The following is a 17,811-nucleotide window of genomic DNA, read 5'->3' as shown; positions in this document are numbered from 1 at the left end:
ACTAAAAACTCACTAGACAAAACAGGGTTGTTTAAAGAGAGAGAAGCCGACAGAGGAATTGGAACCGGGGTTTGGGGCCTGGGTTTGTTTGTTTTTCCATAATGCTGTATTTTTATTTTTTGTTTTCTTTTGGTTTTGATCTCTTAACTGGAACTGCGACCCTGTGCTTAGACCTGGTGAAGGGCTCACTCCTGCGCCCCAGCCCAGACTAGCCCCCCTCCCCTGTACCCTGACTTGGCTCTTGCCTTCACACTCCCAGACCCTCCCGATCCTCCGCGCGCAGCTTCCTGAAACCAAACGATTCTCTTTAATAAATACACAGAGGGAGAAAGTGTGAGAGGGCAGGGAAGCTTTGCAACAACTGAAAAAGTAAAAGCGCCATCGTTTGAGGAAGAGAGGAAAGGGGACAGAGGGAAAATATTTTTTGCTTTTGTTATATATATATGTGTATATATATGCTGTATATATCTTAAAGTTCTATTTCTTGGGCTCTAAGACGAGATATGCTCAGTTCAACCAACAGCAACTAAAAAGTTTAAGTGGTCCCTGGAACGGACCTGACTATATACAGCATTCCCGCCGAAGCGGAAGCCTGAGCCAGTTCTACGCAGGGCGGGGCTGTGCGCGAGAGGCTATGGGTGCGCTCCTCCCTCCGGGCCTCGTCCCAGCGCATCCGGCTGGGAAGGAGGAAACGCCGGGAAGCTCTGGTCTGCAGGCGGGGAGCGGGGCTTAGGGCAGCTGAAGGGGCGGCAGTCTGCACGCGAGAAACGCTTAGTGGTTGTTTTGATTTGGAGAGTATGGGTGCACTCCAACAGGCAGACACATGCCAGTTAGTGACTCCAGTGTCCAGAAAGAATAAATTAAAGTGTAGGGCTCAAACAGCAAGTCAGAGCGAAGAGCCTCCGAAGGCTGCAAGCCCATAATAACTGTCCAGAAAGACTAGAAGATGGTGACTTAGGAGTTCGTTAGGGGTTGAGGAGGGGAGCACACAGCTCTCCCGTATAGAACTTGAGGGCCAAGCCGAAGCACCGGTCCCCTCATCCAAGGGGTGGGCAGGGTTTGCACATCCCCCAAGCAAGTGGCACAAAGATGAGGGCGGCAGTGCAGCAATGGGCATCTTTTGGGAGCATGAAATTTCAGGTCTGGAAAAGCCGAGGCAAAGGTGGGCAGTGCAGCAGCAGCAGCAGCAACAACTGGACGGGGACCACGGAGGGCGCAGGTAGTTTCGTTTCTTCTTCTCTTCCTCCCACTCCTGGGCTCACAAGACCTGAAACCTCCATGAGGCTTGGTCCTTATAGTCCAGACAGTCAGGCGAGTTGAAGTTGAGTTTCCAAGCGGAGGAAGCGGCGGCAGCGCCAGGCTCCTTGTAATCCAAGCAGTCGGCAGAGTTGAAGGCGAGCCCCGAGCCGCCGTAGCCCTGGTGATGGTGGTGGTGATGGTGGTGGTGGTGGCCTGAAGACTGGCTCAACGGGTGGTGCGCGTGGGGATGGTGGTGATGGTGGCTCGCCATGGAGGAGGGTGCCATAGGGCTGAGCTGGTGAGGGTGGTGGTGCGAGTGCATGGGCGCTAGATATGAGCTGCAGTCCACGCCGCCAAAGTAGGAAGAGGAGGGCGCGGGGTAGCCCTGGCCATAGCTGCCGCCCTGGCCGTAGGACATGGGATAGGAGGCTGCGGCAGAGGCGGCGCCTGCGGCTACCGAGCGCTGCATACACGATGCGTTGCTAGGTGCGGCCAGAGGCTCGGGCACCGACACGGAAGCGGGCGCTGAGCCGGGCGAGATGGAAGCCGGACTCCAGATGGACGAGGCAGCCGGCGTACTCAACGACGACGGGACTGCCACCGCCGGGTTCCCGCCCAGGCCTGCAGCCGCTGCAGCCGCCGGATTGGCCGAAGCGCTCGATGCGGAACTGGAGGACGAGGCGGAACTGGACACAGCGGGCGGCGTGAACTGGCCGCTGCTTTCGGAGCCCGAGCTCTCCCGCACCGGGGACGACTTCTTCTTGGCTGGGCGGCTCTTGGTCCCGCTCCCGCTCTGCTGCTGCTGGCGGCATTTGGCGCGGCGGTTCTTGAACCAGACCTGCAGCGGGCCGGGTGGGGGAGAGCGTGTCAGGGGGAGAGTAGAGCTTGCCACTCCTCCGCCCCTTGGACCAACACCCGGCCTGGGATCCGCATCCCTCTCCTATCGACGCCTCCTCCCCTCCCCATCTCCGACCCGGCCAGACCCTGCATTCCCTGCTCCTCCACCCTCCCCCATCCTTCTGCTCAAAGACCCTCCTCTGGCAAAGTAGGGATGTGCACTCCCCCCCACCCCCAGCGCAACTCTGCCGGAGGGCGGAACGTTTGTGTCTGTCCAGCCAGAAGTTCAGCCATCTCTAAACTGATGCTGTTGGCTGCTTCCCAACAGACCTATGTATGTTTGGAGGCCCTGTCTTCTATGAATAGAGCTCAGGAAACTGCGGAGAGGCACAGAGCAGGCCGCGGAGTGGGGGACAGTCCCCGAGTTTGAGGCCGGAGCCCCTCCGCCCCTGCAGGTCTGGTGCTGGGCAGGGCGAAAATTTGGATGGGAGCAGGAGCAAGCCCAGGAGGCTGAACAGAGGCAGTACTCGGGGGACGAGGGAAGGAAGCCTGGGCAGAATTTCGTTGGACTTCTTGGCTCCAAGTGGGGAACCAAATAGGACAGTCATAAAGTTCTCACTCCTCTTGGAAGGCCCCGGTACAAGACATGGCATTCCTGTTTTCTCGAGCCTCTGGGGGGAAAAAGGCAAGATAAAAGGCCTTTGAGGAGAGTTCTGAGTTATAATCCGAACAGTATTTTCGGGTCCCTTTCATCGCAAAAACAGAAACAGCAAAGCTGGTAGCCAGGTTTTGCGTTCGGCATCCTCTCCGGGCAAAGGAAATGTCTAACCAAACTGGCGCCACCCGTGGGGCGCACTCCCAGACAGGGCACCAGGCTCTGGCCAAGCCCCACTCTTCCATTTCCAGGATCCCCGGGATACAAGGCAAGGGCGGAGGAAGAATTCAGGACCCGGAAGGAAACTGCCAAGTCCTGGGGCGGCCAAAGCGGCAGGGGCAAGTGTCGGGCTCTCAGGGCACGTTACCTTCAGGAGCCTCGCTTGTCCTCCGGCAATCCTAAAAAGGACTTTGGATAGCAAAGGCGCCCTGGGGCCAAGGGCGGAATCCAGGGCTCTAAGCTAGCTCCTCTAACTTTGGCCCCTCTGCCAGGCCCGGCCCAGCGCTAGGGGGAGTCTGAGAGGGGCTACCCAGACTGTAAGCCCGCCCCCACACCAGACCCCCCTTCCCAGGCCCTCTCCAACCAGCCCCAGCACCCCACCCCCGACCCTGAAGTCCCGCGAGCGCGCGCACCTGGACTCTGGACTCTGGCAGGTTGATCTTGAGCGCCACCTCCTCGCGCATGAAGATGTCAGGGTAGCGAGTCTTGGCGAAGAGCGCCTCGAGCACGTCCAGCTGAGAGCGCGTAAAGGTGGTACGCTCCCGTCGCTGCTTCCGCGGGGTGGCTGAGGGGAAACGCGGGGGCGCGTCGGGTCAGTGGTGGCCACGCGGACTCGCGCTAGAGGACGCGGACCGGCCCCTGGCAGGCCCTGAACCAGGCCGTTGCAAAAGAAAGCCGAGCTCCGAGCAAAAACAACTCCCCAGGGAGGCCGAGCCTGACAGCCACAGGTGGGAGAAACTGCATGTGTGAGAGACTGGCAGCCAGTGTCTCCGGCACTCCAGGGCTGCCCCCTTCCCTGCCTCTCAGAAGTTAAGAAAGGAAGAGAAGTTATACAATCTTTCTTCCTTCACTGCCCCCCTCCCAACACCCTCCCTGGCTGGAAGGTGGGGAAGGGGTGTGCAGAAACACGTCCTGGAAAACACTTTCCGAGGGAAAAAATGGGGGTGAAGGAGTGGAACCTAGAAAAGACAGCCAGGATTCGGCTCAAGTCGTCCACATCAACAGTGCAAAAGTTGGTGCAGGCCACCCGTCTAGAGGACAGTTTAATTAGGGAAGGAGAATTCCCCCTCCACAGCTCAGCCAGTCGCTTTGCATAAGGCAAGCTCAGCCCTTCCTCTCAGGGCCTAGCAAGTGTCCATATTCCTCATTCAGTGTTGGGGGTAAAGGCATAGATCCCCTCTCTCTCTCTCTCTCTCTCTCTCTCTCTCTCTCTCTCTCTCTCTCTCTCACACACACACACACACACACACACACACGCACGCACGCACACACACCACCCATGAGAAATCGAATCCGTGGGTAAATGCACCCTGTGCTGGCAGTGGAAGCACAACGGGAGACAAGGTGCCGGTGTGGCCAGGCAAGGAGGGCTTACGTCTCACGTTTTCGCCGCCCCGGCCGTCCTCAAAGACCCGCGATTCTGCCCTGCAAGCCTGCAGCGTGCCCTGCACCGTAAGCAGACTAGGCAAGCGGTTCCCTGGGCCGATCCACGACAAAGTTTGTGCTTAAACCCGAGATGCTGGGGATCCCCAAGATTTGCAGGGGCCGGCGGCGGGGGCCGGTGCTCACCCGGATAGCCCACGGAGGGGTGTAGAAGGTCCATAGCCGGCCCGGCTAGGCCCAGCCCGTTCATGCCGTATGGGGGTTGTTTGAGGTAAGACATCATGCTAACAGCTGGGTGGAGGCGCCCCGAAGGATCCAGGGGGCCGGGGCCGGGCGCAGTGCGGGGCTCCCACTGCGCAGTCCTTCAAGCTCTGTTGCGTCTGGGGGCCCGGCCTATGGAGACACGAGACACACGGAAACCGTCATTCCGAGCCATCACGGCTTCCTGGTCTTGTCCGAGGCAAGGAATCACAGGATGGGGAAGGGACGCCGGTTACGGAACTGTACAGGGCGGTCAACTCGGCTCTATAAGGCCTTAGCCCAAAGACCACAGCTTCCTTGAAAAGTAAAATAGCTGGATCATGATCACCTCTTTTCGGGCTCGGGATGGGCCAGACACTCATAGGGCGACACTAGGAGTGAGGAGAGGTTAAAATCAGGGCCAAGCTTGGGAGGTCAGAGCCTGAACCGCAGAGTCGGCTAGGTCCCAAGACTAGGCAAAATTCTGGTCGGGTGGGAACGGGCCTCACACCGTACAAGAAAACATTTGCTCGGCCCCCAGGCGGCAGGAGACCCAGACCATGAGGCGTTGTTTCAAACGTTTTTGAAAGTGGGACGCACAGGTAGACTCCGGAGAGCCCGGGTGAGGCACTGCGGAGGACTAGCGGCACCTGAGCCTCTCCGGGACGCATTGCCCACTTGGGAGAGTGCGACCTGCCAAAGTCTCCTCGGCTGGGTCCTGGCCCAAGAGCCTACAGCCGCCCTTCCAGTTGACTTCTCTGTGCCCAGCCGCTGAAAGACTGTTTACCCGGAATCCCACCCACACCTCGACCACAGACAGTTTCGAGCCCAGGTCCCGCAGAGGCGACCAGAATGGGTCACTGTACAGGTGGCGGTTCTAAGATGCCGCCCGAGGTCACCGGCGCCTCGCCACAGCCGCAGGCCGTTTTTCGTCAACGCAAGACGGTCCTGACTGCGGACAATGGGGTCCCGGCCGGGGTTGAAAGGTGACCTGCCCAACGCCCCAAGGGTCTGGCGGATTTGGGAGGCCTGAGTGCAGCAGGTCCGGTGCGCTCCCCGCCCATCCTACTAGCTGAACCCGCGGCCGCAAGACCCGATCGAGACTAGAGAACTAGGCCTCTGAGGCGTAGCTCGCTCTGACCCGGGCTGGAAGGTCGACGCCTGGCTTCCCCAGCTGCCCCAAAACTGAGGCGCTACAATCAGGGGTCAGGAAGTGACGCTGGGGGTGTGGGTCTGAGACCCCAGAGGACCTGTCGCTTTACCCCGCTTCAAGGAACTCAAAGCAGACCTGGGACCCGGGCTAGAGAGTTTAGGGAAAGAAAGAAGTTAGAGCTAAAGAAGCCTCCCGCTCCCGTCCCCACGGGACCTGGGCCGGGAGAACCTAGTTTGCAGGGAAGGCGACAGAAGGGAAAGAGCCTGGGCTCTGGGGCCGAAGGAGAATGGGACTCAGCCGCGGCGATTCTTCTAGGCTGCTGCGTGAGTTTTCAAAGACTTTCTTCAAACTTAGCACTTCAGCTCGGTTACTTCGGAGGAGGCGGGGGAGGGGCGCGGGGCCGCAGCAGAGCTCCGGGGTCCTCAGCGCAGCAAGAGGGGAGCCAGGTCGCCTCCCAGCCCCGCCCACGTGCCGGGGACCTGGGAAGCGGGGACCCGTTTGAGGACGGGGAGGCAAGAGCAACCGACGCATTCCCAGAGTCCCGGGCGGCTCCCGGCTTTCTCCTTACCTGCCCTCAGCTGACGGGGCCGCTCACCATCTACCTCGCACCCTCACACAGACTTTCCGGGCAGCCAACCTGCAAAACAGAGCAGCAGAGGAATTACCCGCCGGGTTGGGCGGTTGGTCTAGGACCCCCGGATTTCTTTCTTTCCCCAACTTCCCTCCTCCCTTTCTCTTTCTTTCCAGTGGCTTTGTGCGTGTCCCTCCAGGTTTCACTTTATTGCACACACACACTTTGTTTGCAGAGCCCTACACGCTCCCGAGACACTGCCTCGCCCGGGACCGCGCCGAGGGGCCGCAAGGAGGAGGGTGGGGGTGAAAGGGGCAGAGCTGGGAGGTGGCTCGAGGTTGCCGTGGCACTCCGTGCAGCGTGGAGGCGGTGGGGGCTGGGGAAGCCCCGCAGAGGCACTTCGCAAACTAAATAAATCAAGCGATTTACCTTGTCGGAGTGGCTTGTCTGGCCTGGTTGTTTAGGTGATTGGAAATGTAGCCTGATGAAGATTGATCACCTTTCTAATGCCCTCCCCGGGTATGTGAACGCGAGGTGAGTGCGTAACCGGGCTAGGCTGCCAATCCCTGGCCCCGCGCGGGCTGAGTGACAGGGAGCCGGGCAATGGCAGCACGAGCCGGGGGTTACCTCCGCGCGCCCCCGCCCTCCCCCGCCCCCTGCACCCCGCCCTCACCGCCCGCCCGCCCCGCCCCGGTCGCGCGCTAACTCCGGGGCTCGACTGGCGGCAAACGCGGCGCAGAGCGACGCGAGGGAGACGAGCGCAGCGCGGGAGCCCAGGCCGTGGAGGGGGACGCCGGTCCTGAGGCCGCCCCGGGGCTCCCCGCCCTTCTCTCGCCCTTTTGGCGCCCTGGAGGGAGTGGCAGGAGGCGAGGTGCTGGAGAACCGGTTCTCTCGCTCTCCCGCGCGCCACCCAGCTCGGCGGCCCGGTGGGCGCGACGACACGGGAGCCGCGGGCTGGAGGGGAGCGGGCCCCCGGCCCCTCTCCCGGCGCCGCGGGCCCCAGCGTCTTCATCCACCGCGCCATCACCCGCAGAGGGACGCCGCGGGCGGCTCGTGCTGGCACAGGCTACTTTACCGAGCGCGGGAGCAGCTCCCAGTGCGCAGATCCCGCCTCGGCGCCTCAGGACTCCCGCGCCCGCGAGCAGCACCCGCAGGGGAGGCACGGCCACTTACCTGCTCTTCGGCGTCTCCTGGTGTTCCCAGTCCCCACGAAAGGTGTTTGCAAATCCTAAACGCTTCTTTTGAAATGTTGGAGCCCAGAGTCCCCTCTCCCTTACACACACACCCTACTTCTGAATCGAAAGGTTTGGATAGGAAACTTTCTCTTTCACACTGTCTCCTTCCCGTTCTCCTTTTACAAGGGACAATTTGGTGGAAAACGTGGCCACAGACCCCTGCCCTCAGTTTCTTTCCCACATGCCGCAGGAGCCTCCTTGAAGCGATCTCCCCGTATCGTTCGTACTGGCGAAGCCCATTTCCCAATCGAACAAACTTCTCAAACACGTCTACCTGGATGGACTAGTCAAAGCGCAAAAAAAAAAAAAAAAAAAAAGTGTTTTCGCCCCAACACTGAGTAAGGCAATTCTTTTAAATGGCACCTCCTCCTGAATATTAGGCACTTTACTCCCTTTCGAGGAATTCCTACCGCTTCTTCCTAATCCCCCCTCCCCTCCACCTCAACAGGCGGAGTGAAAAGTTTGAACAGGAGTAAGTGTGAGGGCGAGTCAAGGAGCCACCGGGCGCTTCGCGGTGGGGAGCGCGGGCGCTGCGGGGCCGCAGGGTCGGGCACCGAGAGCGGACCAGGCGCGGGGCGAGGAGGTGGAGGAGAAGGAAGGGGGAGCCCGCTGAGTGAAAAGGGGCCGCGGCCGCCGCTCTTCAAAGTGCTTCCCCCTCCCCCAAGCGACACTTTCCTTTGGAGTCCGAATAAAATACGGTAACAGAATATGATGGAGGGCACACTGTTTCCTTAACTGCTTCTCAAAGAACCCGGGAGATCTTCTTAGGACCTTTAATAAGGCTTTGGTCGGTCCTTTTGTTGATCTCTCAAAATCAACTCCTTCTAATTGAAGTTGGAGCTGAAAGCGAGCTAATGTTCAAAGAAAGTGGCCGCCAGGCTAACGAAATTACATTTTTTTTTGACGATGAGGGAACATCTAATCAAAGGGGCAAAAGAGGAGGGGTGGGAGTGGGGAAGTATGAAGGAGAAAAGGTTTTACAAGATCCTTCTCTGGTTCACAAAAGTCGGCGACACGGGCGCTTCTCTCCAGAACAAAGACACCACGGCCCATTCACAAAAGGGAGAGAAAGAGAGAGAGAAAACAATAAAAGAACGGGAGAAAAGGAAAAACATGAACAAGAAAAAGACAACAGGAAAAGAAACTGCGCAGAGCGCAGCGCTGACCCGAGCGGGGACACCACCTTTGGCTCGCGCAGGCCCCCGCGGGGAATAGTCCGCGAGGCCCAAGACTCTGAGCCCCCGAAATGTGCAGAGATTTAAGGAAAAAAACGAAATACACCCCCGCTTTCGGTTCTGGGGAAAGGCGCGGGCTGGAGCGCACTAGTGTGAGGGGGAAGAGTATGCCGGCGCCGTGGGGTGAGCTTCGGCGGCACTGCGTCCCTAGCCCGGCGCTACCCCGGCCGGGGCCTGCGCGCTGTGTGCCTGGGTTAGCCCTCCCAGGCCTGGGTGCGTGCCCTGTCCCAGTCCCGCAAACTCTCGCACTCCCGCCTCTTCCCGGCCCCGTTTGGCCTGCAGCTGCGGCGCTGGGCCGAGGTCCGGCGCGGCGAGGTGGGGCGGCAGTGCGCGCTGGAATGTGCTCAGGCGGTCCCCAGGGCCCGCCAAGCGGGAGCCGGGCGCTCTCGGTTCCAGATGCTGCCGCGGTCTCGGGGAAGTTGGGAGGTATCAAGTAGCACGATTTTTTCCCCCCTAATGAGAGTATTTATCTAATCCCCAATTGCAGGCGAATATTTTTAATGCTCAACCCATACAACCCCGGGATTAAGAGAAGAAAAAGAGAGAAGAGGGGAGAGGGAGGAGAGAGGAGACGGGGGAGACTGAGATGAAAGTTTCTTGTATGTGGCGTAAAGGACTGAGGTGGCCGTCGCTAGGCAAATATCCAGGTGGGAGAGACGCAGGGCCAGAAGCCTCGACCGTTCCAGCAACGGCCGCAGCTCGGGGAGGGGAAGAGGGGTCCTCGCCCGGGGAGGGCCCGTGGACTCAGCTCGAGGGCCCCGGGCCGGGGAGGGGGCGTGGGAGCTGGGCCCTGGCTTTAGCATCCAGGTGACCTCGAGGCCGGGCCAGACTCTGGAGGACACTTGGGACAGGGGGAGGGGTTTGGCTCCGGGGCCCTGGGATCCTGGCCAGGGGCGGAAGTTCTGCACCGGCCCGCGGGCTGTGCCCAAGCCAGCCCGCTGCCAACACTCCTCCTCCTCCTCCTCGGCGACCCCCGGGCCCACAGCTTCTTTTGCCGCAGCGCGGGCTTTCGGATTGCCGGCCTCTAGGCGTGCTGGGCTCGCGCCTGCGCCCGGGAGGCAGCCTCTGGGCACCACGCGACGAAATCCGGATGCGGCGCCCTCGCCGCGGGCCTGACCCCGATGGTCCCCGGGGGCCGCGCTCCGCCGCCGCTGCGGGGCGTGCGGGCGCCACAGAGCAGCCCAATGGAAACCCCGCGAGGCTCGGGACTGAGAGGCAGGAGGGGCAGGGAGACGGGCAGCAAATCTGGGGCTCGCGAAGGATTGTCACTTGGCAGGTCGCGAGCGGCTTGGGGGAGCCGCCTCTCTGCGAGGCTCCGCGAGAGGGAATGTTCCCCGAATCCGAATCCTGCGTAAATGGAGTGGGTGACGCCGGTCACCCAAGCCCCAGGCTGCTCCGGGCTGATGGTTTTCGTCTGCCGGTTTCCCTGGGGTTAGGGCCGGGATCTGAGAGCTTCCCCAGGGAGCGGTAGCTCCCTCTTGTTCTCCTGCTCTAATAAAGAGGGCAAATAGCCGATTTCATTTAGTTCTGATAACTTTTCAATAACTTCTTAAAATCCTTGTCGTGAAGAAATTCTACCGTAGCAAGGTTTTATCATTTTGAAAGACTGGCGGCTGCATAGTTTTCGAAAGGAATTTGTGTGTGTATTGGTATAAATATTTGTCTGTATATGTACATATATGTATATGTGTAGATATGTATGTATGATCTAGGGTAACGTATAAATGCTAGTGGACTGTTTTCTCTGTCTCCAGACTTGTTGAACGAGCTTTCTTTGTTTCAAGACACCTCTGTAGAAGAGTGATGGAAACTACCATAAAATCGCCAGTTTCTTCTGTAGCTTAGAACTTCTGGTTGAAAGTTCCCTTTCCCTCATCTCATACACACACACACCTGCACACACTTACCCTCCTCCTCCCCTCCAACAATAACCCTCTTCCTTTCACTTCGGCATCTACAGACTTGCCGGTTATCAGAAGTCATAGTTCTTCCTCATATGAGTGCAAAATTATAACAATGGAAAATTACATTTTTTTCAGTGCTGTGGAATCACAAATTTCCTCAAATCGTTAAGAGATGACCCTCTAAAAGATGATAGTTTACACTGCTTAAGAAAATATGACTAATTGCTTTTCAATTCGCATTCGTGTGTCAGCAGGGCCCCTCTGGGGTGGTGTAAACTTATTCAGCTCCAAATACAGCCCAGTATCCTGCCCTGCATTCAAGAGGACCATTTTTCCACATGAAAAGTCTTATGAATACAAAAACTTCTCCTCAAGTTTTCATTGCAAAGAAGTAGCAGCAGTGTTTAAGGTAAGAAAGTTCCTGCTTTTATTGAAAATTTATATATGACTCAGTATTGTAATAAATAAACAGATAACCATTTTCACAAAAAAATGACAGTGCTATGCTAGAGAAGAAAATATTAATTGGAGGATTTACTCATAATAGCAAGACAGACTTTTATCAATACAGAATAAATATTAACACCATTCTTGAGCCAATTTTGAGACCCAACAAAATGTAGGAACCAAGCTAGATGTAATAAATAATTATCCAGAGAAAAAGATGGCGCATTCTCAAATGATAAGACTGTCTTTGTAAAGTGATGCATGTCAATTAATCCCATCCTTACAGCTCACTTCAAATCACAGGACTTGTTTCAGGCTACGTTAAAGGGCCATCCTCCGAAGAAAGCAGAGGAGAAGTACCCTATTATCTTCATAGTGAAACGCAAAACAACTGCAGAAAATCCCACTGGTAAATAGAACACCGTTTAATAAGTAAATTGAAGATGATCTAACTATAAAATTTAGGTAACAGACTCAGTGTTACATATGGCAGGACTGGAAAAAAATCATTCATGACATTTTCCTTATCCCTCCCTCTTAAGCCCCCTCCCACCCCTCATTATGCTATTAACAATAACAACAACAACAAAAATGTTTTAAAATTTTCCTCCATCAAAAAATGAGGGAAAATAATGAGGGAAGAGTTTTCTTTTCTTTCTTCTTTGAACAGTTTCTTGAACACTCCTAATACCAATCACTCACAAGATGTCTGTGCAATCTATTTTACATGATTTCAAGGAAATGATTAACTCACACACACACACACACACAATCCTTAAACAAAGCTATTTCGGAGTTCTGTACACTGTCTGGAAAAAAGGGAGGAAAAGAGGTGGTGGTAGTGGTAAAGAAGTACAATCCAGCCAAACAAAATGTTAAAAGTTTTAAATCAACAACGAGAATGACTTTTTCTGGTCTAGGGACCCAAGACTAATAAAATGTTGGTCAAGATTCTGGTCTGGTTTCTATTGCAGAACACATTTCTCTTCTTTCTTGGCCATCTTGCCTTTGTTTTGCTCCAGAGTTCGCTCCAAATGCTCGTCTTCTTCTTCGGCCCTGGAAGTCAAACAGGAAACCAAATTATTTTTCTTCTTGGAGCTCAGAGCGGCACTCTCCTCTCGCCCCGCATTCCGAGCCCCAGAGGGAACGGGGTTCGCGGGGCCAGCGGGAGGCTGCCCCGGCCCACCCAGGACCTCTGGACTGAACTTTCCGAAAACTTCTCCGGCCCTCAGCAGGCGTCAGAGCCTCGACCCCGACCCCACCGCCCACTTACTGCTTCTCCTGCGCGTCCAGGTCCCTGACGAGCGCGTCGCGCTTGTCCACTAGGGCCACCAGCTCATCCAGCAGGAGCTGCTCACGTCGCTTCTGGGCCTCGGTCTTCTGCCAGTCTGCAGGGGACGGGAGGCTCCTTACCCACCCGGTCCCCCACCCCACCCTGCCCTCCCCTTCCCGCCTTTTCCAGTTCCCTTTTATTTCTCTGCAAACCATATTACAGAGCCACTAGCTAGTGTTTCACGGAGAGTTTGGCCGTCGTGGTGAGAATTTCACCCCTAAAACCCTACTTTCTAAGTATTTTCCGTAGATGGAGACGGCTACGGGCTGGGCTGGAACCTGCAAGAGACCAGGTGTGCGCCGGTGGCCAGCGGAGGTGCGCACCTGATGTCAGCCAAAGTGGGGGAGGGAGAGCTGGAGGCCCAGAAGAGGTCGGCCCGAGCGGTGAGGGGGGAATGTGGGTGAATGAGGAGGCGGGAAGCAGAGATGGGCGATAAAATCACCCTGAAAAGGCTAGAGAATCTGCCTGAGAACCTATCCTCCTCCCCCAACCCCATGCTCACCCCATACAGCCCATTCTTCGCTAATTTCCTCTTCGCTCTATTTTAGCAGTTGGATGTATCTCACACTGGGCGCCATATGCTTCACAATAACTTTAAAAGTAGTGAATCGGCTAATTAGCATTTTTCTTTGAAGTAAAAAATAAATTTGCTCTGCAACATTACACTGCAGCTCTCGATCGCATCACAGCCAGTTTTCTTTTGGAGAGGTTTGCTGCGTGGTTTCAAATCAAAGCACTTTTGCAAAGGAAAAATTACATACTTCTTTTTGAAACCCCGATTGGAAAATCCGATGGGCAGTGCTCCTTCCATGGGAAGGGGCAGTTTTTTGAAGGTTTTAGGCCCCAATAATATATTTCCTAATCATTGCTGGTCTGATAATTTCCTTAAGATGAGCAGCAGTTTCGTTTAATAAAAACAGGACCAAATCGAACATTTAAAGCACTTTTGAAACCAAAGCCAACTGCTCTCTGGCCAGACTGTAAGGGCTTGTAGCTGTCAGTCAACCCCCAGTCTACCCCGCCTCCCTCATTAGGAAGGTAAACAATGAAAAGAAGAAGTAGATGATGAAGCAGATAGCCGAACAAATGAGGACCTAGAGGGAAACAGGACACCGGCTTAAAAAAAAAAAAAATACCCTGGCCACTGACTCATGTAGCCCCCTCCCCCAGCAAATGCACTTTCCAAAAAACAGAGAGGAGTGCAATCCTTTCTGGTTTCTCTCTTCTCTCTCCATTGCCCTGGGCAATCATGTTAAAACTCACATGGCTGGTGCTTATTCAGATAAACCCAACAATGCACACCGCTGGTTACCATGTGAATCTTCACAAACCACACAAGAATGTGCTGGTTCAAATCCCCCCGACCCCCTCCAAAGCAAAATTTATTCAAGACAGCAAACTGCTCAGCAGCTTTATGAAAGCAAATGGAGCTAGAGGGAATTCTATCTTGTATTTACAAATTAAAAATTAGATGCATCATCATGCAATAAAGGTTAGAATAGCAGCAAAAAGCTAGAATAATTTATTCTATTTTATCACTATTCCTTTCATTACAAGGTCGAATACATACACACATATATATTAAACATGCCATATATTAATTACCCCACATTCGATACAAAACACAAATAAGTACATTAAATAATTGGTCACATTACATTCTTATTTAAAGAGAAGTATTCTATTGCATAGAGAGGAATAAAGAAACTATTGCTATGGAAAGTTTTTTTCTTAATGTAAGAATTTAAAAAATAATAATGAAACAGCAAAATTGGAGAAAAGCCATATCTATCACAATTTTATTCCTTGGATTTAAATGCAACTGAGGTCAGGAATGCTGGACAATTTTCTAATCTGGTTCTTGTTCTTAATCAGTTTCATTCTACACAGCAGATAAATTAATAGACTCTCCAGGTTGGAAAGATCTTAAAGGTCATCTAGTCTAATTTCAGGTAACTGTAGTTCTAGAAATATTAACTCAGAGAAAAACCTGCTAAATTTGTAACTAAATTTTATAATTATTAAGATTACCAATTTTGATGAATATGGATTTTTCCATTTCCAACCTCAAAAAATCATTCTGATTATAAGCTTAATTTATAATTCTTTACTTCCAAAACATTTTGATAAGAGCTTTACTACTGGGAAATAAAATTTCTCCACTGTAAACTTAAAAAATATAATTAAGTTGAAAATTACAAAATTTTTTAAAGAAAAAATAAATTTTAATGACACATAATCTTCTTGATTAAATTATTCCTTCCCTATACTTGACCAGTCACTTTTAAGGTTTTAATTAATAATTAGAAATATCAATATTTCTTTAATTTTTTAAAAAATAAGGTTTTAACAATATGGATAAGAGAGGAAACAATTTTATATTTTTAATCCATTAAGTATTGAATAATTTAAAAAATCTTAACCTTTTCCTAGCTCAATAGTGACATTTCACATAACTGTAACAAAAACATTTTTAAATTATGAATATTTAGGTAATTTTCATCATCTCACAAATTTAACTGACATTAGAATTTTAAATGTTTCAGCATAAATTTATAGGATTTTTCATATTAAATTTGTCATTACTACAATAGTATCTATCTACAAATAAATAGTCAAATTGTGGAGAAAATAGCTATATGCAGTGAGTAGATTTTACACTAGCAAAACTACTTTTACTTTGGATTTGCTTTCTCACAGGAGTAAATTTATATACATTCACACACATATTTGAATGCTAATTTGGGAAATTAAGTAAACTATTTTGATGATTAAAAAAATTTGATAACACCTTTAAAATTGATCAAGATTCACATTTGTATGTTCAAGGTCTACATTTAAATATTAAAAAAATCCCTCTTTAAATAGCTTCACGTAGATGTAATATCATGTTTTAAAAGCCTGAATGTAAGTTTATGTGTTACTTGTTATACATTTTAAGAAAGGATTACTCACCTATAACAGCTAGCTAGATGCACTGACTTTGGCTTGGACAGACTACAATGTGGGTTCTGATTAATTTAAAGATTCCAGTGTACTTTTGCTACAAAAGCCATATCCTCTCACAACAAATAGGATTAAGTTTTGATGCTGCATTTGAGCCAAAGTGTTAAAATAAAGAGATTCTGTTTATGTGTATCTGCACTGAGCTGTTTTGTTAATCTAAAAAACTCTTTTTTTATATATAGGGCCAATTATTCATTCCCTGATTCAGTTTATTTGCTGAAGTTGATAATTACCTTGGAAAAAAGGCAAAAGAAATACCTATAAACACTTTAATAGAAAGGACCTGAAGTTCTTGTAGTAAACCTTCAACCTTGCCACTATAAATAAGCCTGGCACTTTGATGAAAATTAACACTAGTTTTGTAAAGAGCACATTGGGGGATTGCAGTCAAGTCTTATCTTTAGTTCCAGTCAACTAGCAATCCTGAAAGAGTTTGCATCATCATCAGAGCAGGCCATTTGATAGGATTCTACCGCTGTACCTAATCAATCTATGGAAGACTGTGGCTGTGCTGTGTAACAAAGCTAAAATAGATTTACAAATGGGGTTTTAGGGGATAAGCTCCTCCACAGGATTACATATTGATTTTAAATATAAAAAGCTTATCATATAAGCCATAACTACAAAAATAGTGAACCTATGCATAAATCCCTTTAGAAGAGCACCCACTTCAAACTCTAAGCCAAGAATAAATCAAGATGTACAAAATCCTAGAGAAGATCCATTTCTTGTGCAGAAAATGAACACACCACTTTCCAAAAGCCCACCCCAATGTGTGCAGAAATGAATTTATCTTTCCTGAGGGGGCATTAAATAATCTGGAACAAAAAAACTATAGGAAAAGTATCTGAAAGATGCTTGTTAGCTTAAGGGATCCTACAACTTAGCTCAGTAGAGTGAAACTCCTGCAATGAAAACACCTCAGGGAAAAAAAAAAAGGCCAAAGTGATTATGGATTCTCAGAAGAATGGATATACTGAATGTTATTATTATTATTTTGCTTTCAAACCAAGTTGTTAATACTTCTTTCACTGGACTATGACTATTAATACTCTGTGCTTTTCTCCTAGTTAATGGTTGCAGTAGCAGATTGTTCAAAAATATTTTAGTTTATTTATCATGAAAACCATCTTATGGCTACTAAGTAGAAAAGATGGGAAAGAAAAGCGGAAGGGACTTTAAAACAAAGGAAAGCAAAACAAAACCAATTAGTGTTGCCTGTTCATGTGTTTTTCTGTGGTGTTTTAACACTCTGAAAGACTACTGAATGTGTGTCCATTCTAAGGGCTGGCTCAGAGGATACTCTCTTCAAAGAACTGATGATCACGATGCTCAGTATCTCTCTAGGACAGCCCAGGCCACATATTGCCCAGGCTAATGGGACAGGCCTCTCTCTGAGAAAGTGTCTTTATTTGTAATCAACAGGCTGCTTCTTTCCTCAAGTCTCTTTTCCCCCTCAACCAGCAACAGAAACTGGCTGAGAGATTGAAGGCACAATCACATATGGGACAATAGTATTAATTAAAAAATAAAACAGAACAAAACCACAAAAAATTAACTATTGTATTAAAAGTGTCTGAAAAGAAAAACATTTAATTTTTTTTCTCTTCTTCAAAAATATTACTTTCTACTGCTCTTCCATGTGTACAAGGGGAGCAGGCAGAAAAATGTTAGATTATTTAAGACTGTAGGTCTATTATATAGGGATAGGATGGCCAATGAAACTGGGATGTTTTATATGTATTATGGCCTTCCTTTAAAGATGGTACTATTTGGTAATAATACTGGTTGGGGATAGAAGCAATATCTGCCTTAAAGGTCAACTGTATTGTATCAAGCTGTATCTTAGGGATGATTTAACTTACTATACATGAGAAAGTAAATTTTTAAACATTGTAATACTCTGTATTGAGCATAATATATAATTAATCTATAAAGAATAAATTGTATAATGAGTTATACATACTATATACAAACACATTTTATATTATACATACATATATATATACCATATAAATAGTATTTGCTATACCTACTTTTCAAATGACTATTTAGCTTTCCAATCTCTTTTAAAGACTATACCATGACTACAAAAATTATATCAAGAGGAAAAATACCATTTAGTATATTTGTACATTTTATTCAGTGGCAAGTTTCACAGAACTTCTTAAATAATTTTGCCAAATTTTATAGTCATTGTTAGTGATATAATTTGATAGCCACTTGAAGGAAATTAGCTATCTGAAAGCCTTTTAAATAAAGTAAATCTAATTTCTAAATTAGGATATACAAATGTTGTTAGTCATATTTATCAAATGAGATTAGGAATATAAAAGTAAGAATAAAACTTCTAT

The 17,811-nt window shown here is 50.3% G+C and overlaps 2 protein-coding genes across 6 annotated transcripts in view; both read right to left on the bottom strand.

Moving 5' to 3' along the window:
• Positions 1–436: 436 nt before the first annotated feature.
• OTX1 (orthodenticle homeobox 1) lies at positions 437–7,689 on the bottom strand. 2 transcript variants are annotated; one of them, XM_007108110.4, is made up of 5 exons: positions 7,471–7,689; positions 6,295–6,363; positions 4,520–4,726; positions 3,364–3,515; positions 437–2,077 (listed from the first exon to the last, which is right to left on the bottom strand). In XM_007108110.4, the coding sequence occupies exons 3-5, from the start codon at positions 4,614–4,616 to the stop codon at positions 1,259–1,261; spliced, it is 1,068 nt and encodes a 355-aa protein (XP_007108172.1). In that variant the 5' UTR covers positions 4,617–4,726; positions 6,295–6,363; positions 7,471–7,689; the 3' UTR covers positions 437–1,258. The 2 variants fall into 2 exon arrangements, with proteins under 2 accessions (XP_007108172.1, XP_054945177.1); XM_055089202.1 differs by lacking the exon at positions 7,471–7,689 and adding an exon at positions 6,727–6,836.
• A 3,407-nt stretch (positions 7,690–11,096) lies between these two features.
• Positions 11,097–17,811, bottom strand: part of EHBP1 (EH domain binding protein 1) — a 343,347-nt gene continuing 336,632 nt past the window's right edge. For all 4 annotated transcript variants that reach the window (XM_007108111.4, XM_024133485.3, XM_007108113.4 and 1 more), the window contains 2 exons: positions 12,392–12,506; positions 11,097–12,174 (listed from right to left, as the gene is read on the bottom strand). In XM_007108111.4, coding sequence (XP_007108173.2) covers positions 12,084–12,174; positions 12,392–12,506 — 206 coding nt within the window. In that variant the 3' untranslated portion in view covers positions 11,097–12,083. The remainder of the gene's footprint in view (positions 12,175–12,391; positions 12,507–17,811) is intronic.

Source organism: Physeter macrocephalus, chromosome 12 (genome assembly GCF_002837175.3).
Source record: "Physeter macrocephalus isolate SW-GA chromosome 12, ASM283717v5, whole genome shotgun sequence".
NCBI classification, from domain to species: Eukaryota; Metazoa; Chordata; class Mammalia; order Artiodactyla; family Physeteridae; genus Physeter; species Physeter macrocephalus.
The sequence above is the reverse complement of the archived record's forward strand: the minus strand, read 5'-3'. Positions and strand labels throughout refer to the sequence as shown.